General features: G+C 43.0%; 1 protein-coding gene across 11 annotated transcripts in view; it reads right to left on the bottom strand.

The window, feature by feature from the left end:
* Positions 1–389: 389 nt before the first annotated feature.
* The window catches only part of LOC124006260 (phosphatidylinositol-binding clathrin assembly protein-like), a 32,444-nt gene continuing 11,150 nt past the window's right edge, over positions 390–21,683 (bottom strand). Inside the window, exons 2-24 of one of the 11 annotated variants that reach the window (XM_046316161.1) lie at positions 13,634–13,776; positions 13,271–13,346; positions 12,993–13,095; positions 12,476–12,569; positions 12,109–12,220; positions 11,773–11,879; positions 11,539–11,580; positions 10,755–10,766; positions 9,843–9,928; positions 9,406–9,529; positions 9,064–9,197; positions 8,691–8,791; positions 8,375–8,530; positions 5,564–5,647; positions 5,134–5,229; positions 4,770–4,874; positions 4,577–4,690; positions 4,312–4,342; positions 4,087–4,186; positions 3,836–3,898; positions 2,712–2,819; positions 2,293–2,397; positions 390–1,822 (exon numbers count right to left, since the gene is read on the bottom strand). In XM_046316161.1, the coding sequence (XP_046172117.1) occupies positions 2,305–2,397; positions 2,712–2,819; positions 3,836–3,898; positions 4,087–4,186; positions 4,312–4,342; positions 4,577–4,690; positions 4,770–4,874; positions 5,134–5,229; positions 5,564–5,647; positions 8,375–8,530; positions 8,691–8,791; positions 9,064–9,197; positions 9,406–9,529; positions 9,843–9,928; positions 10,755–10,766; positions 11,539–11,580; positions 11,773–11,879; positions 12,109–12,220; positions 12,476–12,569; positions 12,993–13,095; positions 13,271–13,346; positions 13,634–13,776 (2,084 nt within the window). In that variant the 3' untranslated portion in view covers positions 390–1,822; positions 2,293–2,304. Of the gene's footprint in view, positions 1,823–2,292; positions 2,398–2,711; positions 2,820–3,835; positions 3,899–4,086; positions 4,187–4,311; positions 4,343–4,576; positions 4,691–4,769; positions 4,875–5,133; positions 5,230–5,563; positions 5,648–8,374; positions 8,531–8,690; positions 8,792–9,063; positions 9,198–9,405; positions 9,530–9,842; positions 9,929–10,754; positions 10,767–11,538; positions 11,581–11,772; positions 11,880–12,108; positions 12,221–12,475; positions 12,570–12,992; positions 13,111–13,270; positions 13,347–13,633; positions 13,777–21,683 lie in introns of all 11 variants that reach the window. The other 10 variants (XM_046316158.1, XM_046316159.1, XM_046316164.1 and 7 more) reach the window with 10 other exon arrangements.

Raw genomic sequence — 21,683 nt, forward strand, 5'->3', positions numbered from 1 at the left:
AACGTGAATGTTGATAAAACAACACTGTAAATAGTCTCCAAGTGATTGCATACATGCTGTTGGAGTAAAGTAGATTTCATCCAAATGCAATATACATATATACAGTAAGCTACATTACTGTATAATAACCACAGGTTTGTAGTATAGAAATTGGACACAGGGTGGCAGTCTTGTTCAGATAAAGTATACAATACGTTTTGTGGAGGCTCCATGAAATCTCCTACAATCAAAGCTGAGGACATAAAATATTAAAATACAGGAGGAGAAAGGAAAAAAAGTCATCCAAAAGCTAAGAGAATCCACATATATACTAACCATAGTGCCAAAGATGCCATCACTGTTGCAATATTCACCAACACATTTGGAAAAAAAATGTTTAAGAACATCACTTTGTGGAAGCTGCTCTTTATTTGAAAAAGAAAGAAAAAAACTCAGTCAATGTCTGCTACACATTCTAATTACATAAACAAAAATATAATCTGCGCAGGACAAATGCAGAAAATATCCTGAATCAAACTTAGGTAGAGTCAGATTTTGATTGAATTGCTTTCATATTTCATACATCTTTCACTTCCCTCTCCGTTGAACAGTCAGTTTTATATACACTGAGCACCGATCAACAGTGCCCCTCTCTTACCCTGTTCCACTGGATCTTTATACAACTAATTTACAACAAAACTGTAACCCTTGTTTAGTATCTGCAACACCCAGACACACTCTCCTCTTGTCTGGCTCCCAGGGAGTCAGAGCTGAGGAGCTATTGCGGGTAGCGTGTAAAGATGCGTGCAATATAAAAGCAATTCTTTCACATTCAGAGTAAAGGCAGCCATTTAAACGGTCAGTGAGTCGATGGCATGCCAAGCTTAAAGCAAAATGGAAACCACCCCAGTGTGATGCTTCAGAAACGTGGATGAAGTGTTTTTCAACTAGACAGAAAAGTTGTTCCATTGCAAAAAACTCTAGGCACAGAATTGATTATATAGATTACTGACTCATACTGGAACCCCCTACTCTGCTTGCACAGGGGAGATTGTGAGATTTGAGCTAGTAAGAATTGTTCTTAACACAAAACTTGGAGAACATTTAGTGCTCTATCATTGCATTTATATGTGTATTTTATATACTATCTATTTTCTTTCCTCTACCTCTCCAATGAAACAATCCAACATTCATGTTTAATGCTGAAGCACTCCCACAGGTGTTCAATGTACTATAGATTTTTCCCCCCAGTCTTAAAACCAAATAATAAATAAATAAAACACACAAGGAATGTCTACTGTAAACACAGTAAAAAAGACAAACTAAAACAGGTGTAAACATCATTAGCATCACTACTCAGTGACAGTTAAATAACTAGGAAATGGATGACTGATGATCAGAACAAGAGAGGGAAGGATTCCTCTTTCTTCATGTCCCCCTTCCCCCCGATTAGAACACCAAGCTGTTACATCCAACCACAGTAGTATTTCCAAATACATTAGATATCAAAGTCTCTCAGCACCCATAGCTATCTTTACAGATTATAAAATGGTGGTGGAATTCCTATAGGTTTTTTAAAATTATTTTTTTTTACAGCAGCATCACTTGAGGTCTTGGACAAATGACAGAATAATGGGTGGAGAATTCTCTTCTTCCCAGCGTCATTTGAACATGGTTTCCATGGTTTTCCTCCAGTCATTGCACTGTTCGTTGTATTCTTGACATGTCTGTATTTGGGGGGAGGGGGTGAACATTTCTGTGAAGAGTTAGACTGGCAACGAGGACAAAGCTTTGCTGCTAAGTGCTTCATCTTCTGAGACACTTCGTATTACATGAACTGCATCTGTGGGTGGAAATCATCATACAAGGATTGATTAGACCAAAGTTTTACCAGCTCACTCATGGTGGTGTTTAAATAGTAAACTGAATAAATGCAATGAAAAGGCATCACAATGTCCTCAGAGCAAAAGCAACTGTCACAATGGCAACCTATTGGCTGAAAACTACAATACTATATTTGAAATCATTGCATGGGGGAAAACGCATATCAGCAAAGACATAACGGCTACCGTATGCATCTGTGGAAAGTGTAAAACAAAGTAAAAAATGCTGAAATGCATCTGCTGATTGTTTAAGCGAGCAAGACACAAACCAATTAATCAGGCCCATATAAAATGCAAGAGATATAGCCAGAGGAAATAAACAGCAGTGGTTGATCAGATGGAAGAAGCAGTGAAATGAAGGAAGAGTAAGCATGAGTGTAAAGCTGCGCTGTGCATGCATGTACATCCGCAAGCACAGAGCATGCTGTACCTAAGAGACGCTCTACAAGAAATCCTTGAGAGAGAGCTGTGCAAATGGGTCCTGTCCAGGGGCTCTGAGAGGACTCTGGCTGGAAGGACTAGAGGCTGCAGAGGGCTATTACAGGGAGAGGGAGAAACACATGGAGAGGAGAGGTCAGAGAGAGCAAGAGTGTGAGTGAGAGGGAGGGATCAGATCGGGTGAAAGACAGGATACACCAAGGGGGGTAAAATTAAGGACTCTTGAGGAAAGGGATGACATACAGATTTTGTCCCTCTCCTCCTGAGAGGTAAGAGTAAACTAGAACACTGTTGTTAACAGGGGGTAGTACACACACACACAGCTAATGTAACTAAGCACAGCACTGAATACACCTGGACACTGAACTCAAGTGCATGGTACACACACACCTGAGTATTATACAAACACACCTGGGCGCTAGATACAGAGCTGAAGGGGTTGGGCGGCCTCATGACGGCCTGGTTGTACATCATGTTGGGTTGGTTCATCATACCCATAGAGCCAAGCTGTTGGGGCGGCTAAAGACAATAGCATAGACAAACATTAAGCATAAGAGACATGCTACAGTAGATTGCATAACACAGAAGCATGTATAGCACTTATTACCGTTATTCTTATTGGCTATTACCTCTCAGTGCTATCTCTGCTGTATGGCTATTACCTCTCAGTGCTAACTCTACTGTATGACTATTACCCGTCAGTGCTCTCTCTGCTGTATGGCTATTACCCATCAGTGCTCTCTCTGCTGTATGGCTATTATCCGTCAGTGCTCTCTCTGCTGTATGGCTATTATCCGTCAGTGCTCTCTCTGCTGTATGGCTATTACCCGTCAGTGCTCTCTCTGCTGTATGGCTATTACCCGTCAGTGCTCTCTCTGCTGTATGGCTATTATCTGTCAGTGCTCTCTCTGCTGTATGGCTATTACCTCTCAGTGCTCGCTCTGCTGTATGGCTATTACCCGTCAGTGCTCTCTCTGCTGTATGGCTATTACCTCTCAGTGCTCTCTCTGCTGTATGGCTATTACCTCTCAGTGCTATCTCTGCTGTATGGCTATTACCTCTCAGGGCTAGCTATACTTTACGCCTATTCCCTCCGTAAATAACAATACATATTATTTAGCAGACACCTTTACAAATACTTAAGGACATCTCACATTAAAAGTAGGCCTACATAAAATCCAGTACATAAAATCAAGTGCATCAAGAGGTGTGTTTTGACGAGTTCTTTTAATGCTAGTGCATGGCTACGTCCCTCAGTGCTAGCTAGTGCATGGCTACGTCCCTCAGTGCTAGCTAGTGCATGGCTACGTCCCTCAGTGCTAGCTAATGCATGGCTACGTCCCTCAGTGCTAGCTAATGCATGGCTACGTCCCCCAGTGCTAGCTAGTGCATGGCTACGTCCCCCAGTGCTAGCTAGTGCATGGCTACGTCCCCCAGTGCTAGCTAATGCATGGCTACGTCCCTCAGTGCTAGCTAATGCATGGCTATGACCCTTAGGGGTAATGGATCCAGACATCCAGCTGACAGATACTGACCATGCCATATCCCCCCATCATGCCTGTGGGTGTTGTTGCAGGGTAGGCCATGACTGGGGGGGTCTGTGGAGATACAAACACACGAATGATGACGCAACATCTTCTACAGAGAATACAGCAGACCAATGTCAAGTCAAGAACTTCTTAACATTGTTTGTCTGCAACCAACACTAGAGTGATACATTAGCTAAACACTCATCACAGGCAGATAAGAGCACCAGTACTTAAGAGGCCAGTGTAGTGTGTATTACCATGGAGACGGGGTTCCAGGTGGTGTTTGGGGCTGCTTTGGGCTGCCAGTTGCTACCGCCAGTCAGCCTCTTCTCCCCAGGCTGGCTCCAGTGGATGTCACTGTAGATTAAGACAGCTAATATTAGCACTGGCTCCTAACTGCTGCTGGCTATACAGAACAGTTCTTCATCTAGCACTGACCACAGCACGTTGAAGAGACTGAACAGCATGAACAGCTCACTTACTTTTTTGTTGTGCCATTTCCAATCCCGAGATCTGTAAGAGGATAGTAATATAAATGTGAGATATACACATCCAGAAACAGTTCATTATTCTGTTATAGCTGTGTGACATAGTGCGGTCTAACCTAGGAGTATATCAAATAAAATATAAATAGACACCATGATTCACTCAGGCAAAGATGGGTGTTGATCTCTCTTAAATTCATAGTTTTCTGTTCTGGGAGTTTAACCTGAATGAAATATCCTAGCATAACGTTGTGATACCTACTTCCCACCAGGTTGGCCAGAGAGGAATCCAGGTCATCTCCCACCAGTTTGTCTGACAGCTGATTGATTGAGCACAGGGCCTGATTGGAGCCAACCATGGTGGGTTTCAGGATGTCTAAGGAGGACAGAGAGGTGTACATTGGTTGGATGTGAAACACCATGTGTATCAAACAGTATAATAGTCAACACCTCACCATCAGATTCCATGTTGTTAGCACCGGAAGCTTTGGCTCCAAAGACTGACTCAAAGTCCACTTGGAGTGCTCCTGGGGGAGGGGCCTGTGTTGCTGTGGAGTATCCTGTAAAGAGGTCAGAGGGGAGACGCTCAGAACACAGCAGGTGCAATGATGGAGAAGTATTATACCATCATTGGTGTCAGTCACAGCTGCTAAATAGTTCCAGAAAGTCACCTGACAGAAAATGGTGGTCTCCTTCTAAATGGCTAGTAGAGCTACTCTACCTCTGAATAGACCTGCTACAGTAGAGCTACAGCTTCTCTAGTACTCTACCTCTGAATAGACCTGCTACAGTAGAGCTACAGCTTCTCTAGTACTCTACCTCTGAATTGACCTGCTACTGCAGAGGGCTCAGTGAGGTAGGGGGCCTGGTGTGGAAGGTGCTGGGCCATGGCCACTGGACCACCACAGAAGGAGTCTGACAAAGCCAAAGAATGAGCAGGAAGAAGAAGAGAGCAAAGGAAAGCATTTCAAGGCATGGCAAGAAAGGCAAGCAAGGCAAAGTGACAGTACAGACAAAAAGGAGACAGTTCTACTTGTTAGTGTCCCTAATTCTAACAAAATCAAAACAGGAACTGCAGAGTACAAGGATATAAAAATATATCCTATTGACACTAAAGTCATCTAAATCACCAGACTACCCTAACCATAGGGTTATTATGGGGCCACTAAACACATTACATGGGTTGAGGGGTCTATGTTTGCCTATGGGCTCAGGAAACATATGCTGGGATGGTGAGCCATCGTAGTACCTGAGATGGAGTGTTCTATCCGCACTGTGCGTTTGTAATTGGTTGAAACGGACGAGTTTGTGTCAGTAAAGGGATTATAACGATCTAGAGAATCAAAAATAATATTAGTAAGTGAAACAGATTTAAACTTATACTGCTAAGAGGATACTAAAAGAGAAAATAATCAAATTGTTGGTTTGTAAATATCAGAATCTAGAAGCAATAGCCTATTTGAATACATTATGAAACAATATATATCAGCAGCAGGAAAACCATAATTTGAACATAACCACTTAGTCAGAATAATCTTGGACATGGGTTTACTAGACACTAAGATGTGTGATAAAGCCTCATATTAGACTGAACTGGCATGGGAGCCTATCTAAAGAACATAACCAGTAACTCCACAGTCACAGTGTTAGCTTGTGTTTCAAACCTTAGCTTCCATTATAGGACTGTGCTACAATAAAAATATGGCGAGTAGAGGCTTTGCATTTCGAGGTACAAAACAAATACTTAACTTTAGACAGCCATGAGATAATTTACAGTGCATTCAGAAAGTATTCAGACCCCCTTTTCCACATTTTTTCACATTTTGTTATGTTATAGCCTTATTCTAAAATGGATTAAATACACATTTTCCTCATCAATCTATACACAATACCACATGACAACATGAAAACAGGTTTTTGAAATTTCAGCAAATGTATTACATATAAAAAACAGAAATACCTTGTTTACAAAAGTATTCAGACTCTTGCTATGACACTCGAAATTAAGCTCAGGTGCATCCTGTTTCCATTGATCATCCTTGAGATGTTTCTGCAACTTGGAGTCCACCTGTGGTAACTTCAATTGATTGGATATTATTTGGAATGGCACATACCTGTCTATATAAGGTCACAGTGCATGTCAGAGCAAAAACCAAGCCATGAGGACAAAGGAATTGTCCATAGAGCTCCGAGACGGGATTGTGTTGAGGCACAGATCTGGGGAAGGGTTCCAAAACATTTCTGCAGCATTGAAGGTCCCCAAGAACACAGTGGCCTCCATCATTCTTAAATGGAAGAAGTTTGGAACCACCAAGACTCTTCCCAGAGCTGGCTGCCTCACCAACTGAGCATTCAGGGGAGGGCCTTGGTCAGAGAGGTGACCAAGAACCTGATGGTCAATCTGACAGCGCTCAAGAGTTCTTCTGTGGAGATGGGAGAACCTTCCAGAAGTTCAACCATTACATTTACATTACATTTAAGTCATTTAGCAGACGCTCTTATCCAGAGCGACTTACAAATTGGTGCATTCACCTTATGACATCCAGTGGAACAGCCACTTACAATAGTGCATCTAAATCTTTTAAGGGGGGGGTGAGAAGGATTACTTTATCCTATCCTAGGTATTCCTTAAAGAGGTGGGGTTTCAGGTGTCTCCGGAAGGTGGTGATTGACTCCGCTGTCCTGGCGTCGTGAGGGAGTTTGTTCCACCATTGGGGGGCCAGAGCAGCGAACAGTTTTGACTGGGCTGAGCGGGAACTGTACTTCCTCAGTGGTAGGGAGGCGAGCAGGCCAGAGGTGGATGAACGCAGTGCCCTTGTTTGGGTGTAGGGCCTGATCAGAGCCTGGAGGTACTGAGGTGCCGTTCCCCTCACAGCTCCGTAGGCAAGCACCATGGTCTTGTAGCGGATGCGAGCTTCAACTGGAAGCCAGTGGAGAGAGCGGAGGAGCGGGGTGACGTGAGAGAACTTGGGAAGGTTGAACACCAGACGGGCTGCGGCGTTCTGGATGAGTTGTAGGGGTTTAATGGCACAGGCAGGGAGCCCAGCCAACAGCGAGTTGCAGTAATCCAGCCTGAGATGACAAGTGCCTGGATTAGGACCTGCGCCGCTTCCTGTGTGAGGCAGGGAAACCATCTCTACAACACTCCACCAATCAGACTTTTATGGTAGAGTGGCCAGAGAAGCCACTCCTCAGTAAAAGGCACACGACAGCCTGCTTGGAGTTTGGCAAAAGGCTCCCAAAGGACCAAGATTGAACTCTTTGGCCTGAATGCCAAGCTTCACATCTGGAGGAAACCTGGCACCATCCCTATGGTGAAGCATGGTGGTGGCAGCATCATGCTGTGGGGATGTTTATCAGTGGCAGGGACTGGGAGACTAGTCAGGATTGAGGGAAAGATAAAAGGAGTAAAGTACAGAGAGATCCTTGATAAAAAACCTTTTCCAGAGCTCTCAGGACCAAGACTGGGGCGAAGATTCAACTTCCAACAGGACGACCCTAAGCACACAGACAAGACCACACAGGAGGGGCTTCGGCACAAGTCTCTAAATGTCCTTGAGTGGCCCAGCCAGAGCCCGGACCCGATCAAACATCTCTGCAGAGACCTGAAAAAACGCTCCCCATCCAACCAGACAGAGCTTGAGGATCTGCAGAGAAGAATGGGAACCAAATACAGGTGTGCAAAGCTTGTAGTGTCACACCCAAGAAGACTCGAGGCTGTAATTGCTGCCAAATGTACTTCAACAAAGTACTGAGTAAAGGGTCTGAATACTTATGTAAAATGTGAGTTTTATAAAAATGATTATACATTTGCAATCTAAAAACCTGTTTTTGCTTTCTCATTATGGGGTATTGTGTGCAGATTTGTGGGGGACGACGACAATTTAATCCATTTTAGAATAAGGATGTAATGTAACAAAATGTGGAAAAAGTCAAGGGGTCTGAATACTTTCCCAATGCACTGTACATGTAGACGGAAGTAACAGTTATGAGATACTTCCTTCAAATTCCCACAGAGACACAGGAAGGATATGTCAGGAGGAACAAAGAGCATCTTTACCACTAAACATTTCATGACCAGACGTCCTAGAGGAATAGCTAACACCGTCGGAGGACACGACAGGTAAGTGAGCGGCTGCATCGACAGCGACTTTTGACAGGAAAGGGTTAAGGTTTGGCATGGAGTCATCTCCAGCTTCAGCAGAGGTGAAAGGATCTAGGCAGGCAGAGGAGAGAAAGAAAGATGAGATACAAAAGAGAAGAACAGGAGGACATCAGAGTCAGACAACAGGAAGAGAGGGAGAGCACGCAGAACAGAACATGGTAGAAGATATCAGACAATAGAGTGGTCCTGTGGTGGTGGCTGTTTCTCCTACCTGCCCATGTGGTGGCCACAGGAAGCCCTGTAGAACTGGCCTGCATTGAAGGGTTAAATGTCTGCTGAATGTCAAACAGGTCACTCTCCATCTTCAGAGCACTGAGGAGAGAAGACCGCAGTGATGGGATACCTGAATCCACACTGGGACATGTAGCTAAACATCAGCATTACCAGATACACACAGAAGTATTGAGATAGAGGTTCCCCCTAAACACAGATCTAGAATCAGAGCAATCTAAATCCTAACCTTAACCACTAGGGAAATATCTGACCCTGTAACAGTGGTTAGTAGCAATTTACACAAAATCCACGCTGACCTCTGATCAACCACATAAGTGGGTAAGCTTCACAGGTCGTAGGTGAACATTTACCCATTGGAGCAGCTGGGTGTGGAGAAAAGGTCGATGGCTGGGGCTGTGCTGATAGTGACCCCGGTGGTGGAGACAGGAGATGTGTCTGTGGTGGCAAAGGAAGGCCTCTTCGAGAGTTCCTTCAGCCTCTGTTCCTGGGTGGAAAGAGTCCAAGTCAAATACAGTAGGCGATGATTGTAGTTATGCATGTGGGCCATACTGGATCCACCAAACAAGGATTTGAATTGTTCCTGCATACTGCAACATATCACTGTCCTTCACATGTCGATGGGACATGCAACATGAAACCATGTCCATTCTAATCATATTGATGTTGTGATCCATGCGTCATGACGGCTGTACCTTCAGTGCTTTGAGACGAGCCTGTTCCTCCTCCAGAGCAGCCTGCTTCTCCCGCTCATCTACTTTAGTAAAAGACATCCCTGTACTGGCCAGCGAGGACACTGCATTGGATAGAGTACTGGCCCTGAAACAACAGTAAACACCTTTAGGCAGAATACTACAGCAACCCTGGCTGAAAACATCAATAACCATTACCATCAACAATAATTAAAGCAATCTTGGCTTAACAGCTTGTGCACAAAGCAAATCAGTTACTGTAGTGGCAGCCGCTTCTAGGCTACCTGCAGGGGGAATAGTGGACTCAGTGCCAAAGACACTCCAATGTGAGACATAGGATACGTCCCAAATGGCACTCTGTTTCCTATGCACTACTTTTGACCAATGTCCCTATGTAGGGAATAGGGTGCCATTTGGGACGTAGCCCATCCTGTACATACCTGCTGGCAGCGGTTGAGTCTTTGACTTTCTTCCCCTCTAGTGAGGCCAGGTGCTGCTCCAGAGCTTCCAGAAGGCTACTGGGAGCCTGTTGTAATGGAGAACAGCAGTTAGTAAAGGCCAAGGTTGGAAACATGCAGCTACACTGTACTATATGAACACAACCATCTAAGGCAGTGGTGGGCAACCTAGTTCATCGAATGTACTGTACATACACTAGCTATATGACTAGAGTTTTTCCTAACAACTTTTTGGAATACGTTCAGCTGGTCATGTTACGTGGTGAGAAAAACTCTGGTCCCTAACTATACTGACCCATATACCACTATACTGGATTCTAGCACTTTTTACATTTTATTTAACCTTTATTTAACTAGACAAGTCAGTTAAGAACAAATTCTTATTTATAATGACGGCCTACCAAAAGGCCTCCTGCGGGGACGGGGCCTGGGATTAAAAATAAATACAATATAAATATAGGACAAAATACTTTACTGGGAAGTGTTTAGCTCCTCACTAAGGGACAAACACTAACCCGAGACACTACAGAAATACATTGATGGACAAGCAGAAACAAAGGACTGTGGGTAGCCCACCACCAGTCAATGGTTGTACGCGTTTCAGCTAAAAGCCCCATTGGATGAGTGATATTGAAATGTATGTGGATGACACACACCACAGCACTTTCAACATCATACAGTATGTGGTGTTGAATTTGCAATGCCTAAGCACACCTGGGCAGCCATGTGGGATGGGCTATGTACATTTCATGTGACAAAGAGACCTTTTTGTACAATTTGCTTCGCTCCTATAAAACACAATGTCAATCAGACACAGAGTTAGAGTAGAGGCATGCAAAGACAACACCAAAGCAAGTCACAGACACAGAAGAAGAGTGAGATGAGAATACTTACACAAACTGTGAACTAAAGGTGGAAAGATAAGGGGAAATACAGAATATAAAGGTGGTGACGGTCAGAGATAGATAACTATAATGTACTTGAAGGGTATAACACTGTTACAGGTGCCTCATAAGAAAATGTATTAGGGGACATAACACACAATTAGTGCACTTTGTACTTTCAAGGAAAAGTATGATCCTTGGTCGAGGAGGGATTTTCCTTGGAAATACTGTAATATAACCCGTGTCACTGCAAAGACTGACTATAGCACAACAGGGGTGGCTGGGCCATCTATTAAATTTGCTGTACAGTGTGAAATCAGAAGTACTGTAAGATACACAGTCAGTTTGGACTCTTAACACCTTTATTTACTGTAGATAGAGCCTAATCAAGAAGAAGAAAAATGAGAAGAAAAATAAGGCAACAATTGGCAACATGCACTGGAGGACTTCATGCACTGAGCAGTGCCTTATCTCTGGAAGACATTTGTGCAGGGTGGAGTAAATATAGTGCGTTGGGGCAACAGAGCTGATTAAATAAGAGGAGTTAATACAGAAACGCATACAAAGAGTATAAAGAATGAAAGAAGAAAATAGGAAGTGACAGTGAGAAATAAGGGAGAGAAAGTGAGAGCGAGAGAGAGAGAGATGAGACAGAGTAGTAATCCAACTGTAGAGACAAATGGATAGAGTAAGTTTGGTGTGTAGGTTTTTTGTTCAGAGTGTGTCTAATAAGTTCTCCCAGTAAATCCCTCATATTGCCAGGCTCATTTAGGGAGTTGAGTGTAAGGCCTTACCTGGGAAAGGTCTGGAATGTCTCCTCGATCAATCCCCACCTGCTGTCAAATGAGAATATGTGCAAACTTATAGTGGTGCCTCTAAATAAAATAAATAAAAAATTCTACCACTACTTAATTTCTGCCACCACAATTTTCTCACAAAAATGTAAATATATCTGAGGATGTTCCCTTCAATTAATGTATTGAATGAATGAATAGCATCAAACTCAAAGCAGGTGAAGAAGAAATCACCTCTGCCACTTTAAGGAACTCTGAGATTCGGGTCATTCGGGTCAGGAACTTCTTGTAGATATCCAGGCCCTCTTTACACTGGGTTTTCTTCATGTCAAAGTACTTCTCTGTGGTAAAATTAAAATTTAAAAAATCAACAGGCATTAACTCTGAAAGTCTGTAGACAGACTAGGGATAAACTCTGTAGAGAATCTCGTCTCCATTAGTAAAATGTAGTACTGTACATATCAAAAGATCTACAGTACAAGGATCTACAAAGCATCTCCAGACTAAACATTTTGAAAGGGTATTGATTAGAAACTAGTGAAGAAAATATAGTTGGAGTTGAGGTTTTACCCAGCAGGTTGATGATGCCTTCGTTATATGCAGCAAAAAGCCTAATGGAATCTTTGAAGAGGAGCATGAACCCTGCATTGATCACTCCGTTTGTGAGCTCATTGGCATTAACCTGAAGGAGACACATCATTCAGTTTCACATAAGCCATAAGTTGCCCTTTTAACACACAATAATGACTTTGGCTTCGCTGACAAACAATTAAAGAGCAGGTCAGTGTGGAGGAATGTGTCCATCTCTGGTTTCAGCACTGTCCATTCAGTAATCAGTATGCCTGACAATCTGTTAGCCCCAGGAACCTTCTCATATTACAGTACATATTACAGGACCTGAGCAGCACAGTTCTGGTGAGGTTGACCTCAGACTCACATTGAAGTCGAGGAGGGCGTCCATCTGGTTTTGTATGATAGGGATGGTCTTCAGTAGCTTCTCTGTATTCATGGTCCTCATCACCCCATCCACCCTGTTGAGATGTGTGTGTAGTGTTAGATAGGTGTTAGAAGCACAAAGGACAGAGAGGGAGGGAATCAGTGAAATAGCCGCAGCCAGGCAATTTCTACTGCATGTTAACAAATCGTTCCCAGAGTTACAGAAATACCCCTGTGATTACTTCATGGGATATAAAAAGCATTGAACAATTTTAAAAAAATGACATTCTGTCATTAAAACTGACAGAAATCTTGTTCTCTTCTAAAACTAAATATTTGAGCTGTCATAAATATTTTAATTATTTTTACACCTGCGGGCGACTCTGCAAGGAGAAAGTGTTTATTGTAAGAAATTATTTGAGCCGTTATAACTTCATAGACATACATTCACGTAAGGAGAGGGTCAGTCAAAAACAAACATACCACTTTCTTTTGTTGATATGTTGGGAATTTCTTACCCTCGCTTTACTTTAGTGAAGTCAAATGCAACCTGTCTGTATGACACAGCCTTCTCATTCAGATATCGACTGTACCTCCGGATAAATGTGGACATATCGTAGCCTGGGAGAGAGAGACCTGAGAAGTGATATAAATCTTACATTTGTCATGAAAACCTACATGAGAATCATGCTATAGTCGTTCATAAGTTATATTGTTTCGGCTTATAAGTATTTGTCACTAACAGTTAAGGATGAGCTTGAAAACAGCAGTTGAGAGCCAAGTACTCATACTTTACCTTGTAAACCACTTTTGTCCAAAAAATTACTGAGGTTGAATAATGTGTTCCTTGAAGCCAAGTACTGGACAAAACGCTGTATCAAAGAAAAAGATGGGTATCAAAACGTGTTCTTAATTTCCATTGATCTACAGAAATAGAATAGGACCGGCACACCAGAGTAATTTCCAGATTTTTATAAAAATATTGATTATGATATAAACCTAGAAATTCCATGGTTAGCAATTGATTGTCTTAATGTCTGAACTGAAAACATAGCATTGCTATTATAGAAATAATATATATTACAGACAATAATGTAATGAGTGGTGGATGTAGCCAAAGACAAGACTGTAGAGAGTGGTGATTATAAGCTCAGCTCACCTCATTACCGTAGACCATGAGGTGGTGTGTGGCGATGAGCGACTTGAAGACCACCACCCAGCTTGTGCTGGTGGTCCTTTCAAACAGTGAGTCAGCCAGCTGGGGAATGTTCACGTTCATCTCATTGGTGCAATGGATCAGGTCTAAGGACCAGAGACAGAAAGACAGAAAGACAGAAAGACAGAGAGACAGAGAGACAGAGAGACAGAGAGACAGACAGACAGACAGACAGAGAGACAGAGAGACAGAGAGACAGAGAGACAGAGAGACAGAGAGACAGAGAGACAGAGAGACAGACAGACAGACAGACAGACAGACAGACAGACAGACAGACAGACAGACAGACAGACAGACAGACAGACAGACAGACAGACAGACAGACAGACAGACAGACAGACAGACATGTTAGCGATCGCTCGATGTCTACGAAGACCATGGATAATTGATTGTCAGGTAGTAACAGTAGTGGCCAGTAGAGGTTAAAACAACTTTGGATACAAGGCATTTCCCATATGGGGAGTTGAATTTGGGGTTCAAGTCAGTTAATAGTCTATGAAAGACATTGTTTTTAAATCTGTGCAAACAGACACGGGCACTTTCCCCTTAACTGCAATCTCATTCAATTAGCTTTAATTCAAGGTCTTGCTAATTGCTTAACTATACTCAAGACACTTAATTACTATGCTACGGTACTACAGGCTGCCTCTCACTTTAATTTTTTTGCCATGGCAATTTCTCAAGAGGGTCTACTGAAGTTCAATAGATGGTGACATATTCATCAGGCTTTCATCTTTAAATCGAACAATATATTTTTGGTCAAATATCTTAAGTACTAGTAGCTCCTTCCGCCACCAGTTCTCTCCACTCATCTATAGCCTCAGTTGGCCTAAAGACTCTACTCTAATAAGCCCCATGAACCAGTTTAAGTCAGCTACTAGGCTAAGTTCCTTTTAAGCTTATTTTCTCTTCACAATATAACATTTTTTAAGAACAAAATGGATTCTAAACCATTTGTGTAAGTTTGCTATTTGATATGTCCACTATTTGGGCACACAGACACGACAATCTTATCAGCTCTTAACCAACCATGCTATTTTTTCATTTTTTTCTCTCACATTGTTCGTAACTTATTTTGTACATAATGTTCCTGCTACCGTCTCTTATGACCGAAAAGAGCTTCTGGACATCAGAACTGCGATTACTTAGATTAGACAAAGTTTTTCTTCAATGAGTCGGACGGGAGGGATATACTACAGACACCCGACCAGGCCCAGATCCCTGTCACTGGCTGGATAAGGAAACTGAGATTTTGTGGAAAAAGATCAGGGTGCCTTGTGAGGATCAGGCGATGAGAGGCTAATCTGCCTTTGCCTTTCGTCCTGCCAGCTAACGTTCAATCGCTAGAAAATAAATGGGACAAACTGAAAGCACGTATATCCTACCAACGGGACATTAAAAACTGTAATATCTTATGTTTCACTGAGTAACTGAGACGACATTAAGAACATGCAGCTGGCGGGTTATACACTCCATCGGCAGGATAGAACAGCAGTCTCTGGTAAGACACGGGGCGGGGGCTTATGCATGTGTAAACAACAGCTGGTGCACAATATCTAAGTCTCAAGGTTTTGCTCGCCTGAGGTAGAGTATCTCATGATACGCTGTAGACCACACTATCTACCTCGAGTTTCCATCTGTATTTTTCGTAGCTGTCTACATACCACCACAGACCGATGCTGGCACTAAAACATTTACTAAAACCACACTCAGTGAGCTGTATACTGCCATAAGCAAACAGGAAAATGCTCATCCAGAGGCAGCGCTCCTAGTAGCCGGGGACTTTAATGCAGGGAAACTTAAATCAGTTTTACCTCATTTCTGTCAGCATGTTTGCAAACAGAGGAAAAAAATTCTAGACCACCTTTGCTCCACACACAGAGATGTGTACAAAGCTCTCCCTCACCCTCCATTTGGGGAATCTGACCATAATGCTATCCTACTGATTCCTGCTTACAAGCTAAAAATTAAAGCAGGAAGCACCAGTGACTTGGTCTATAAAAAAGTGGTCTGATGAAGCAGATGCTAAACTACAGGACTGTTTTGCTAGCAGACTGGAATATGTTCCGGGATTCTTCCAATGGCATTGAGGAGTACACCACATAAGACAATGGCTTTATCAATAAGTGCATCGAGGACGTCGTCCCCACAGTGACTGTACGTTCATACTGGAGGTCGACCGATTAATCGAAATGGCCGAGTTTCAAGTTTTCATAACAATTGGAAATCGGTATTTTTGGACACCGATTTGGCCGATTTTTTTACACCTTTATTTATCCTTTATTTAACTAGGCAAGTTAGTTAAGAACACATTCTTATTTTTAATGACGGCCTAGGAACGGTGGGTTAACTGCCTTGTTCATGGGCAGGATGACAGATTTGTACCTTGTCAGCTCGGGGATTCAATCTTGCAACCTTACAGTTAACTAGTCCAACGCTCTAACCACCTGATTACATTGCACTCCACGAGGAGACTGCCTGTTAATCGAATGCAGTAAGAAGCCAAGTTAAGTTGCTAGCTAGAATTAAACTTATCTTATAAAAAACAATCAATCATAATCACTAGTTAACTACACATGGTTGATGATATTACTAGCGTGTCCTGCATTGCATATAATCCATGCGGTGCGTATTCAGTTCGGTTCCGTATTTCACTGAAAGAATAGTCTTGTTATCGAGATGATAGTTTCCGGATTCGACCATATTAATGACCTAAGGCTCGTATTTCTGTGTGTTATGTTATAATTAAGTCTATGATTAGATAGAGCAGTCTGACTGAGCAATGGTAGGCACCAGCAGGCTCGTAAGCATTAATTCAAACAGCACTTTCGTGCGTTTTGTCAGCAGCTCGTCGCTGTGCTTCAAGCATTGAGCTGTTTATGACTTCAAGCCTATCAACTCCCAAGATTAGGCTGGTGTAACCGATGTGAAAAGGCTAGCTAGTTAGCGTGGTGCGCGCTAATAGCGTTTCAAACGTCACTCGCTCTGAGACTTGGAGTGGTTGTTCCCCTTGCTCTGCATGGGTAACGCTGCTTCGAGAGTAGCTGTTGTTGATGTGTTCCTGGTTCGAGCCCAGGTAGAGGCGAGAAAAGGGATGGAAGCTATACTGTTACACTGGCAATTCTAAAGTGCCTATAAGAACATCCAATAGTCAAAGGTATATGAAATACAAATCGTATAGAGAGAAATTGTCCTATAATTTCTACAACCTAAAACTTCTTACCTGGGATTATTGAAGATTCCTGGTAAAAGGAACCACCAGCTTTCATATGTTCTCATGTTCTGCGCAAGGAACTTAAACATTAGCTTTTTTACATGGCACATGTGGGGTGGCAGGGTAGCCTAGTGGTTAGAGCATTGGACTAGTAATCGAAAGGTCGCAAGTTCAAATCCCCGAGCTGACAAGGTACAAACAAAATCTGTCGTTCTGCCCCTGAACAGGCAGTTCCTAGGCCGTCATTGAAAATGAGAATTTGTTCTTAACCGACTTGCCTAGTAAAATAAAGATAAAATAAAAATAATAAAATAAAAACATGCACTTTTACTTTCTTCTCCGACACTTTGTTTTTGCATTATTTAAACCAAATTGAACATGTTTCATTTTATTTGAGGCTAAATGGATTTTATTGATGTATTATATTAAGTTAAAATAAGTGTTAATTCAGTATTGTTGTAATTGTCATTATTACAAATACATTTTAAATGAAATAAAAATCGTCCGATTAATCGGTATCGTTTTTGGTCCTTCAATAATCGGTATCGGCGTTGAAAAATCATACTCTGTCGACCTCTAATATACAGAAGCCCCGCTATTGTTATTTACAGCTGCTCTTTATTTATTTGTTACTTTTATCTATTACTTTTTTTTGAGGGGGGGGTATTTTCTAAAAACTGCATTGTTGGTTAAGGGCTCGTAAGTAATCATTTCACTGTAAGGTCTACACGTGACAAATAACATAAATGATAACATAAATCTATCAACCAGCTAATTATTAGAATCAGGTGAACTAAATTAGGGTTGGAGTGAAAACCTACAGGACAGTAGTTCTCCAGGAACAGGGCTGGAGCTCTGATGTAGAGAATGGGGGATGCCAGTCAAACCTGTGCTTACCCATTCTCATTCAGAGTCAGACTGAATGATGAACAGATCGTCAGTCTAACCAGGCTTGGCTTTCTGGCCTATATTCCCATGTTTTAAGGAGTCTAAGTAGGACAGTATAACCTTCCAGGGCAGCAGTTAGCATGGCTAGCTGATTATTCAGTGAAGACTGGGAGGGGCAACTTTCCCTCATACTGTTAGGTCAAGACTCCTGTACCGCAGGAGAGTACTGTAGTCCCAAACTCAACTAATAGGTGTGAAACAACAGGCTGGCTGAATCAATTCACAACTTTAGCATAGATAGTCCATAGGATTAAAAAGTGATTAAAAGTGGACACTTTCAGATTAAGTGACCAGTGATCACCTTGGTTTCACAGTTTTCCAGTTGTTCCAAAGGCCAATGTCTCCCAAAATAATTTAGGAAAATAAATCAAGTATGTTTCTAGCCTACTACATGCTTCAGTAGGGGTCTGAACCAATAACCTCCACACAATTGTACCTGTGCATCATGCAATATGCTCCCATAATCACGATGAAAATGACATTTGAACGGTAACCTATTATGCATAACCTGCTTGCAGAACTATAACATGCTTGAAATTGAAACACATATACTGAATAAAAATATAAAACAACATGTAAAGTGTTGGTCCCATGTTTCTTAAACTGAAATAAAAAAAATCACAGACATTTTCCATGTGCACAAAAAGCTTGTTTCTCTCAAATGTTGTGCACAAATTTGTTTACATCCCTGTTAGTGAGCATTTATCCATTGCCAAGATAATCCATCTACCTGACAGGTGTGGCATATTAAGAAGCTGATTAAACTGCATTATCATTACACAAGTGCACCTTGTGCTGGGGGCAAAAAAAGGCCACTTTAAAATGTGCAGTTCTGTTACAACACAATGCCACAGATGTCTTAAGTTGAGGAAGCATGCAAATTGGCATGCTGACTGCAGGAATGAGCTGTTGCCAAATAATTTAATGTTAATTTCTCTACCATAACCCGCCTTCAATGTCGTTTTAGAGAATTTGGCAGTATGTCCAACTGGCCTCACAACCGCAGATCACGTTTAACCACGCCAGCCCACAAACTCCACATCCAGCTTCTTCACCTGCCGGATCGTCGGAGACCAGCCACCCAGACGGCTGATGAAACTGAGGAGTATTTCTGGCTGTAATAAAGCCTCGAGAGGAAAAACTCATTCTGATTCGTTGGGCTTTGCTCCCCAATGGGTGGGCCTGGCCCCCTGGTGGGTGGGCCTATTCCCTCCCAGACCCACACTTGGTTGCACCCCTGTCCAATCAAATCAAATCAAATTGTATTTGTCACATACACATGGTTAGCAGATGTTAATGCGAGTGTAGCGAAATGCTTGTGCTTCTAGTTCCGACAATGCAGTGATAACCAACAAGTAATCTAACTAACAATTCCAAAACTACTGTCTTATACACAGTGTAAGGGGATAAAGAATATGTACATAAGGATATATGAATGAGTGATGGTACAGAGCAGCATACAGTAGATGGTATCGAGTACAGTATATACATATGAGATGAGTGTGTAGACAAAGTAAACAAAGTGGCATAGTTAAAGTGGCTAGTGATACATGTATTACATAAGGATGTAGAGTACAGTATATACGTATGCATATGAGATGAATAATGTAGGGTAAGTAACATTATATAAGGTAGCATTGTTTAAAGTGGCTAGTGATATATTTACATCATTTCCCATCAATTCCCATTATTAAAGTGGCTGGAGTTGGGTCAGTGTCAATGACAGTGTGTTGGCAGCAGCCACTCAATGTTAGTGGTGGCTGTTTAACAGTCTGATGGCCTTGAGATAGAAGCTGTTTTTCTGTCTCTCGGTCCCAGCTTTGATGCACCTGTACTGACCTCGCCTTCTGGATGATAGCGGGGTGAACAGGCAGTGGTTCGGGTGGTTGATGTCCTTGATGATCTTTATGGCCTTCCTGTAACATCGGGTGGTGTAGGTGTCCTGGAGGGCAGGTAGTTTGCCCCCGGTGATGCGTTGTGCAGACCTCACTACCCTCTGGAGAACCTTACGGTTGAGGGCGGAGCAGTTGCCGTACCAGGCGGTGATACAGCCTGCCAGGATGCTCTCGATTGTGCATCTGTAGAAGTTTGTGAGTGCTTTTGGTGACAAGCCGAATTTCTTCAGCCTCCTGAGGTTGAAGAGGCGCTGCTGCGCCTTCTTCTCGACGCTGTCAGTGTGAGTGGACCAATTCAGTTTGTCTGTGATGTGTATGCCGAGGAACTTAAAACTTGCTACCCTCTCCACTACTGTTCCATCGATGTGGATAGGGGGGGTGTTCCCTCTGCTGTTTCCTGAAGTCCACAATCATCTCCTTAGTTTTGTTGACGTTGAGTGTGAGGTTATTTTCCTGACATCACACTCCGAGGGCCCTCACCTCCTCCCTGTAGGCCGTCTCGTCGTTGTTGGTAATCAAGCCTACCACTGTTGTGTCGTCTGCAAACTTGATGATTGAGTTGGAGGCGTGCATGGCTACGCAGTCGTGGGTGAACAGGGAGTACAGGAGAGGGCTCAGAACGCACCCTTGTGGGGCCCCCGTGTTGAGGATCAGCGGGGAGGAGATGTTGTTTCCTACCCTCACCACCTGGGGGCGGACCGTCAGGAAGTCCAGTACCCAGTTGCACAGGGCGGGGTCGAGACCCAGGGTCTCGAGCTTGATGACGAGCTTGGAGGGTACTATGGTGTTGAATGCCGAGCTGTAGTCGATGAACAGCATTCTCACATAGGTATTCCTCTTGTCCAGGTGGGTTAGGGCAGTGTGCAGTGTGGTTGAGATTGCATCGTCTGTGGACCTATTTGGGCGGTAAGCAAATTGGAGTGGGTCTAGGGTGTCAGGTAGGGTGGAGGTGATATGGTCCTTGACTAGTCTCTCAAAGCACTTCATGATGACGGAAGTGAGTGCTACGGGGCGGTAGTCGTTTAGCTCAGTTACCTTAGCTTTCTTGGGAACAGGAACAATGGTGGCCCTCTTGAAGCATGTGGGAACAGCAGACTGGTATAGGGATTGATTGAATATAGTTACTTCCGGCGCCGACAGAGATGGCCGCCTCGCTTCGCGTTCCTAGGAAACTATGCAGTTTTTTGTTTTCTTACGTGTTATTTCTTACATTAGTACCCCAGGTCATCTTAGGTTTCATTACATACAGTCGAGAAGAACTACTGAATATAAGATCAGCGTCAACTCACCATCAGTACGACCAAGAATATGTTTTCCGCGACGCGGATCCTGTGTTATGCCTTAAACAGGACAACGGAATGGATCGCATGCAGCAACCCAAGAAAACGACTCCGAAAAAGAGGGAAACGTAGCGGTCTTCTGGTCAGACTCAGAACAAGGGCACATCGCGCACCACTCCCCAGCATTCTTCTTGTCAATGTCCAGTCTCTTGACAACAAGGTTGACGAAATCCGAGCAAGGGTAGCATTCCAGAGGGACATCAGAGACTGCAACGTTCTCTGCTTCACGGAAACATGGCTCACTGGGAAGACGCTATCCGATGCGGTGCAGCCAACGGGTTTCTCCACGCACCGCGCCGACAGAAACAAACATCTTTCTGGTAAGAAGAGGGGCGGGGGCGTATGCCTTGTGACTAACGAGACATGGTGTGATGAAAGAAACATACAGGAACTCAAATCCTTCTTTTCACCTGATTTAGAATTCCCCACAATCAAATGTAGACCGCATTATCTTCCAAGAGAATTCTCTTTGATTATAATCACAGCTGTATATATCCCCCCCAAGCAGACACATTGATGGCTCTGAACGAACTTTATTTAACTCTTTGCAAACTGGAAACCATTTATCCGGAGGCTGCATTCATTGTAGCTGGGGA

The sequence above is a fragment of the Oncorhynchus gorbuscha genome, linkage group LG19, assembly GCF_021184085.1.
Source record: "Oncorhynchus gorbuscha isolate QuinsamMale2020 ecotype Even-year linkage group LG19, OgorEven_v1.0, whole genome shotgun sequence".
NCBI classification, from domain to species: Eukaryota; Metazoa; Chordata; class Actinopteri; order Salmoniformes; family Salmonidae; genus Oncorhynchus; species Oncorhynchus gorbuscha.